This window comes from Emericellopsis cladophorae (assembly GCF_022114955.1).
Source record: "Emericellopsis cladophorae strain MUM 19.33 chromosome Unknown NODE_6_length_900724_cov_123_231613, whole genome shotgun sequence".
NCBI classification, from domain to species: Eukaryota; Fungi; Ascomycota; class Sordariomycetes; order Hypocreales; family Bionectriaceae; genus Emericellopsis; species Emericellopsis cladophorae.
In genome coordinates, this window is record NW_026250931.1 from 892,909 (window position 1) to 900,724 (window position 7,816).

Genomic DNA, 7,816 nt, shown 5'->3' on the forward strand with positions numbered 1-7,816 from the left:
TGCAGGCCCAGGCCGATTTGTGCGCACCTCTGACTTCGCCGTACATCATGGCATGTTGTCTGTTTAGCGATAACGGCCGGCAGTGGCTTCAGACGAGCCACTGGACGCAGCGCCATTTCCTGCGGGGAACCTCAGGTAGAAACGGCTGCCGCTCGTCCCCGGTGCAGCCTCCCTGGTGCAGCCTCCCGGAACCCTTGCCAAGAGCTTGTTGTGAATGCGCCTCCAATCACGAGCGAGGGACGTGCTGCCCAGTCCCCAGTGGCAGCAACAGAGTCAAAGCTTCGGAAAGAGAATGCTCGACGCCTGCCAACATCTACTATACGCCTAGCCAGCCACCCACCATTCCGAAACCTAGCTTACCTTCTCTAGCCAGCGACTTCCGTTGCCAAGTGGGGATGACACTTGCGACCCGGTTGTTTCGTCTAGGGTGATGATCATAAATATGTAGCCGCAGCCGCTCTGTGGTTGCTTTCATACGCACAAGTCCACCGTCGTCATTGCCAGGTACCCTCGTCATGTCGTCGTCCGGCAGCGCCAAGAGACCCAACTTCCTCGTCGTCGTCGCAGACGACCTCGGCTTCAGCGACTGCGGCTGCTTTGGCTCCGAGATCCAGACACCCAACATCGATGCCCTCGCCGCGGAGGCCATACGCTTCAACAACTACCATGTAGCTGCCGCGTGTTCGCCCACACGGTCCATGCTCATGACAGGGACCGACCACCACATCGCCGGTCTAGGACAGCTGCAGGAGATCACACGCAACTCACCAGCACACGCACACGCGCCCGGTCACGAAGGCTATCTCAACGAGCGCGTCGTGGCGCTCCCAGAGCTACTGTCCGAGGGTGGCTACCTGACCCTCATGTCCGGCAAGTGGCATCTCGGGTTGAAGCCGGAACATCATCCCATCGCTCGGGGTTTCCAAAGATCGTACGCACTGCTGCCCGGCTGCGCCAATCACTATGCCTATGAGCCCCAGTATGATGATCCGACGACGGAGCCGGAAAAGTTCTTTGAGACGGCGACCCGGGCACTCCATGTCGAAGACGACCATTACCTGCCGCGGTTGCCCGACGGCTGGTATAGTAGCGACGCCTACGCCGACAAGATGATCTCGTACCTGGAGGAGCGTGATGAGAAGGCCAAGTCCAAACCCTTCTTCGCCTACCTCCCTTTCACTGCGCCTCACTGGCCTATGCAGGCGCCCAAGGACGTCTGCGATAAGTACCGCGGTCGGTACGATGCCGGTCCGGATGCACTTCGACTGGAGAGGCTAGAGAGCCTCCAGAAACTCGGTATGGTCGAGCCAGGCGTCAAGCCCCACCCGATGGTCATGACAGATGGGACCACTGAGAATTGGAACGAGCTCCCCGAGGAGATCCGGCAAGCTTCCTGTCGCGCCATGGAGGTGTACGCCGGTATGGTCGACCGCATGGACTGGAACATTGGTCGCGTGCTAGACCACCTCAAGGCCACTGGGGAGTACGACAACACCTTCATCCTCTTTATGAGTGACAATGGCGCCGAAGGAGCCAGCTATGAGGCACAGCCAATCGTGGGCGACAGTATCCAGGCACATGTCCACAAGTACTATGACAACAGTCTCGACAACATCGGAAGGGGAAACAGCTTCGTGTGGTATGGGTGTCGCTGGGCTCAGGCCGCCACCGCACCGTCCCGCTTGTTCAAGATGCACTCCACAGAGGGCGGGTGCCGGGTGCCCTTGGTGGTCAAACCTCCCATGGGAGCAAAGGGAAGCGCGGGGGTGATCACAGATGCCTTTTGCAGTGTCATGGACGTTGTGCCAACAATATTGGATCTCGCACAGGTGAAGCATCCCGGTACGGAATACAAGGGGCGCCAGATCGCACCCGTCAGAGGGCGTAGCTGGGTCAAATTCATGTCCCTGCTCAACGACACGGCAGGAGCCGAGAAGCCTAGCGTCCACGGTCCAAACTATGTCATGGGCTTCGAGTGCGCAGGATCCGGCGCGCTGAGAAGGGGCGACTGGAAAATCACCTTTGTGCCGGCGCCCAGGGGGCCCCAGCGATGGGAGCTCTTCAACATTCAGGACGATCCAGGCGAGACAAACGACCTGTGCCATGAACACCCCCAAGAGTTCGACGAGATGATGCAGCTCTGGAAGGAGTACAAGGAGGACGTCGGTGTTGTCGGTGTCGCCGGCGAGTATCCTGCCCCGGACGTGGGCAGCCAACACGCCCTGCTCGACGAGATGGAAGACCCATATGCCTGGATAAAGTACATTGGCCGACCCGAAATCACCCCAGAACACTTGAAGACAGCGGTGCCACCAGCATGATGGAACCTCACCCAGTAGGGAAAAAGTTGGCATAGTTCAGCGACGCTGGGATCTCCATATGGTCCCATGTCAAATAGCCCGCCATGTCACCTGCTGTGCGGATGTAGTCGTCCATGGTCGGCTGCCCCTCCATGGTGTCTGACACCATGCTCATCATCTGCGAATGGATGGGCTGGACTGGATAGTAATTCTGGTCCACGGCCACAGGATCGGGTGGCACGAAAGAGCTGTAGGCAGGTCGCAAGACGGGCAGCATTTGCGTATTGCGCCGCTGGCTTTGGGCAGTATCGGGCACAGTGGTGGGGGGTACCATGAGAGGCGGCAGGGTCATGCTATCCTGCCTTGCCGGGGACGGGTGGGTGTGCCTTGAAGACGAGCTCACTGGACTCTGCACCGAGCTGGCCTTGAGTTCCGATCTGGCGCGCCGGAACGGGGCGAAGCGGGAGAGGTGATCGATATCCGCCGAGCCGACGACCTCGGCCTCGTTGTCGTCGGCGCTGTCCGGCATCAGTATCTTAGCAAAGCATATTGTCCATTGTACTTACTATCCTCGGCGTCGGTATGGTTCAGCGACGTCGCGGAACCCGAAGAGAAAGCAAAGCGGCATCACCGTTCGGATCTACAATCGTTAGCACAGAACCAAGCTCCAAACGGGCTCCACTTACATATTGACTCGTCCCACTCTTGCCCTTGTGGAACAGGTCGTAAAAGTACAGCACATTTGTGAGATTGTCACGTGTCTCCTGGATGACCTCGGGCGACTGGTTCACGGTAGCAGCATAGATGATTTGAATCTTGGCGGCTTCGAGGGCGGCATCCGCGGCGTAAATATCGTCAAAGGCGCCGCGACCAATACTCAGGCCTTGCCGGACGAGGTTCGTCGTCTGCCGCGCATGATGCCTACAGCGTTCCTGGCAGTGCGAGCGGAAGTGGGAGGTGGCCGAGTTGAAGATGGGCGCCAGAGGGAAGTTGAAGCCGGGGAGAGATATCCTCGTCAAGTCAGATGCCACGGCATGCAGCATAAAGTGCAGAAGGAAGACGCCGCCGAGTATACGTCGCTCTCTGAGGATAGGTATAATGGCGTCGGTTAGCTGGTACCGCGGGGGCAGGTTTTGGTATATCTCGTCGAGTCTCTGTATGTTCTGTAAAAAGGGCGACGCGGGATCCCAGATGGGCGTGTCCAGGTCTTGAGCGTGTGTGCGGATGAGGCGGAGGGTGGTGCGGCGCAACCGGACCACAAGAACCAGAATGCCGGACAAGTCCAGGTCATTCAGAGCCGCGTGCACCCCGTTGGCATCGATGGACTTGAGGGTATGCCGGGCTTGGACGTAGTGGGTGACATGGGTACGGTCTAAGATGGGCAGTGGAAGGGTCGGTTCTCCATGCCAGCATGCGTTCTTCTCGACGCCCGTCGCGGTGAAAAGGTCAATGAAGTAGCAAGCCCACACGAGTCGAGTCTCGACCTCCCTCTGGCGGGCAGCCTCATAGTCTTGCAGGGTTTCATGGACATTAAAACTATCCAACCCGTGCAGACGGATGACACGGTAGAGGAAGGCAACGAGGATGAAGACCATGGAGTTTTGGTCCGAGCGCACCCCGTAATCACATAACAGCACCATTGCCTGTCGACATTAGCTAGTCCTTTAAAGGTACCCGAGACAGATTTACCATGATATGATTGACGCTGGGCGAGGCCACATCCATGAGAACCTCCCTGCGGGCTCGTTCGGCCCAAAGTGCCCCTGGTACGCCTTGCGACTCAGCTGCCACAGGGTGTCCAGCGGCGATGCTGTCAAAGTGAAGGTGTCTGCCCAGTTAGTGCGGGCCGATCGCATCGGGAAGCATCTCGAAACTCACCTAGCACCCAAAGCGCACATGGCATACAAAAGGGGCTGACCGTAGTCTTGCACGACGCTCTCCCGCTCCAGAGAGTGCAGAAATGTCTCTCGGTGGAGGAAGCCCAGGCATCTCAGAGAATGCGAACGATCGAAAAAGGTTTCGACCAACTCGGTGCGCAGTGTGCGATCATCAGGCAACGTCTCAGTGTATAGTCTCCTGGGAGGACATTAGTACTGGCCGATATCTCACATCGTCAAGCGCAACTGACTGGTCCCACCCGATGCCTTGCCCTCGGGGCACCGCATAACTTGTCTCATAGGGGGTCGTGCTTTGGGTCGCTGTATGCTGACCTAGCGATACTGGAGACGGCTCAGGCGAGTCTTGGACTGATCGATTTGCGTCATGCCTGTCCGCCTTTTCCGGATAAGAACACTGCAGGCCCTTGGTGATGCATCTCCTGCACGATGGTCGCGTGCGTGTGCAGCGGTGCTTGGAGTTCCTACATTCCTCACACGAGCCCACCCGTCGCTTCTCCACGCCTGCGGCTTTGAAGATGTCCTCTGCCGACTTGTTGATCTCGCTGCGGGAGATGGTCTGCGTGTCTACATTGTACCGCGGACACTTGACACCCAAGCGCTCGCAATTGCGACACTCTGGCAGTGTCTTGTCACAACGGACCTGTCAGGCGTCAGACTCGATCCCATACTTCTCATTTGTCGCGCGTCATCATGCTCTCTCACCTTCCTTGAGCGGCAGACCAGGCATGCTAGCATCTATCAGTCTTGCTCTCCGCTGCTCCTGTGTATTTGGCACTCACGTATGCTGGACTTGCCCGGCGGAGCGGACGCCGCGTCGACTGCCAGATAGGGGGGGTTCATGGCGCCGATCTTTGATGCTCCCGCGTTTCGATCACTTGACGTTGCCGTAGCCGGCCTCCAGGCGCGCAGGTGCTCCTACTGTCATCGAGCGGCTCCTCCTGAGAGCCACATGACAGGGCAGGGCGTGGCGTGTGTATGCTGTAATATTCTACGCTTCTCGTCATGTGAGCAGTCAAATGAAGTTGGGCGGGAGAAGGTAGTCGCTCCAGTCGAAGGAAGCAGCAGCCAGGCATCCGCCAAATTCGCTCTGTCAATGGGTGAGGTGCGCTGCGGCAGGCGCGATTGGCGCTAAAGCGGCTTGGGCTAGGCTGCTTCTATCATAGTCCCTGCCCATCAAAATGCCGTGCGGATAATGTCCAGAGTTGAGACTGCCAGGCGGACTGCATGATCATCCACTCTGTACGTACATGCATATATCGTCTATATCATGGGAGAGAATCATGCATATCTTAAGGCCGTAAAATCAGGAATGCTCATCAACCCATACAAGCGTAGGTACGGAGCACAAGTACTCGCACGGCGTCAAGCCCACTGCGTGGTTTGTCCGTCCAGGGTGGGCTGGAGGCTGCTGTCCAATTCAATCCAATCAAGGGCCGGCATGGATTTCACCCCCACAGTCGGAGACGTCCGACCTTAAGCCACTACGGTACACCAGGCTGTGGCTTGCCTCAGTGCGGATGCGGCTGCAGCTTTCAGCGCCATCCGTCAATCGTTACCGGTAATAGCGGCTCCAGCCATATTGTTCTCAACTTCTCAAGCTGCAGTCGACCAACTTGTTTAAGCCCTGTGGGAAAGTCTTGATGGATATGTATTGTGTTAATTGTGGTCAGCTCCATCCCCCATTGCCAAGCCCCGTTTCTCAGACGGTCTGCCCTAGGGGAAGGCCCTCCATTATCCGCGTCATTTCCGGTCTGCGGTCATTACTCCAATGGATCTCAAGCCGTCACCGACCAAAGCACTATTCTGCATCGCGGTCTGTTGTCGCCAGTCATGCATGGACGCTGACTATCCTTTCTTTAATCTGTGTCAAAACGCTTTTCGCGACTTCCTGCATTACCATTATTGAGCCGTCTCGACAAGATGCCCTCCTCGTCGGCAGCCCACGTTTCTGAGCCGACAGAGCGGACGCGCCTTCTCGACGAGGACGTCCCTCCGGTCAACACAGAGGCGTCCACGCTCCTCGAACCTCAGGCACCCGAGACAACCACCGTCAGCGACGACAATGCGTCGTCACCCAGCAACCCGCTGCCAAAGCTGCAGATCTTCCTGCTCTGCTACGCTCGCGTCATGGAACCCATCGCCTTCTTCTCTATTTTCCCCTACATCGCTCAAATGGTCCAGCGCAACGGCCAGCTCCCCGAGGCCGACGTGGGATTCTACTCTGGCCTCATCGAGTCTCTCTTCTCTGCCGTCCAGATGGTCGTCCTCATCTTCTGGGGCAAGCTGGCCGACCGGTGCGGTCGAAAGCCCACGCTCATCGCCAGCGTGGTCGGCATGTGCTTCACGACCGCCATGTTCGGCTTCACCCAGAAAATCTGGCAGATGATGCTCACCAGAGCCCTCGCGGGCGTCTTCTCAGGCTCGGGGCTCATCATCAGGACGATGATTGCTGAGCATAGCAATGCCGAGACACAAGCTCGTGCTTTCAGTTGGTTCGCCTTTGCGGGAAACGTGGGCATCTTCATCGGACCTATTGTCGGTGGCACCTTGGCTTCACCTGCGGAACAGTACCCTGACACATTTGGCAGGTGGCAGTTCTTCACGGACTATCCGTACGCCCTGCCATCGGTTGCGTGCGGTGCCATCTGCGCGACCGCGGTGCTAGTCCTTGCCCTGGGCCTTGAGGAGACCATGCCCGACGAGGGCGTGAGCAACTTCAACGCCGCGAAGAATGAGCGTCTCTCCTTCAACGAACTCCTCAAATCGCCTGGCGTCGGTATCGTGCTCTGGGTCTACAGCCACGTCATGTTCCTCGCCTTTGCCTTCACAGCCATCATGCCCGTTGCCCTGTACACCCCAGTCGGCCTCGGTGGCCTCGGGCTGGGCCCTAAGCTAATCTCCATGTACATGACACTCCAGGGCTTATCGCAGGCTCTGTGGCTTCTGCTTGCCTTCCCCTGGATCCAGCGCCGCATCGGGACCAAGGGGGTCATGACGACCGCAGGTGTGGCCTACCCCTTCTTCTTTGCGGGGTACATCATCATCAATCTGCTTCTCCGCGACGGCACGCACACGGCCATGGTGATTTTTTGGATCTTCGCCGCCGTTCTTGTCTTCTTCGGTCCAGGCGTCTCCATGGCCTTCACTGGCGCGCAGCTCGCGCTCAACGACGTGTCGCCGAACCCACAAGTACTGAGCACGCTCAATGCGATTGCGCTGACGGCGTCGAGTGGCATCCGCGCCGTGTTCCCAGGCTTTGCCACAGCCATCTATGCAGTCGGTGTAAAGAACCATATCATGCAGGGCCACCTCGCCTTGGGTGCTTCTGATCCCGATCGCCGTAGCCTACGGAGTTTGTGCGCGCTGGTTGCCCGAAGACAAGAAAACCAAGCCCACAATTGATGAAGAGCAATAAACTCTAGCACTCACAAATATACCAAAGTTGGATTCAATTTTGTATGGTACATGTCAATCCGTTCCGCGCTATGATTATTGTAATTAAAAAAAAAAAAAAAAAAAAAAAAAAAAAAAAAAAAAAAATAAATAAAAAAAAAAAAAAAAAAAAAAAAAAAAAAAAAAAAAAAAAAAAAAAAAAAAAAAAAAAAAAAAAAAAAAAAA

The 7,816-nt window shown here is 56.9% G+C and overlaps 3 protein-coding genes across 3 annotated transcripts; 2 read left to right on the plus strand and 1 right to left on the minus strand.

Moving 5' to 3' along the window:
* Nucleotides 1-515: 515 nt before the first annotated feature.
* On the plus strand, nt 516-2,321 carry J7T54_001856 (uncharacterized protein; the record flags this gene model as incomplete). Its single annotated transcript, XM_051503898.1, has 1 exon — nt 516-2,321. One exon carries the CDS (start codon nt 516-518, stop codon nt 2,319-2,321), a length of 1,806 nt encoding a protein of 601 aa, XP_051364836.1.
* Nucleotides 2,322-2,328: 7 nt separating this feature from the next.
* Nucleotides 2,329-5,038, minus strand: J7T54_001857 (uncharacterized protein; the record flags this gene model as incomplete). Its single annotated transcript, XM_051503899.1, has 9 exons — nt 2,329-2,818; nt 2,867-2,940; nt 2,987-3,943; nt 3,990-4,128; nt 4,197-4,376; nt 4,429-4,510; nt 4,664-4,838; nt 4,901-4,926; nt 4,978-5,038. 9 exons carry the CDS (start codon nt 5,036-5,038, stop codon nt 2,329-2,331), a joined length of 2,184 nt encoding a protein of 727 aa, XP_051364837.1.
* A 1,080-nt stretch (nt 5,039-6,118) lies between these two features.
* Nucleotides 6,119-7,600, plus strand: J7T54_001858 (uncharacterized protein; the record flags this gene model as incomplete). The annotated part of the gene is made up of 1 exon (XM_051503900.1): nt 6,119-7,600. One exon carries the CDS (start codon nt 6,119-6,121, stop codon nt 7,598-7,600), a length of 1,482 nt encoding a protein of 493 aa, XP_051364838.1.
* Nucleotides 7,601-7,816: the final 216 nt, after the last annotated feature.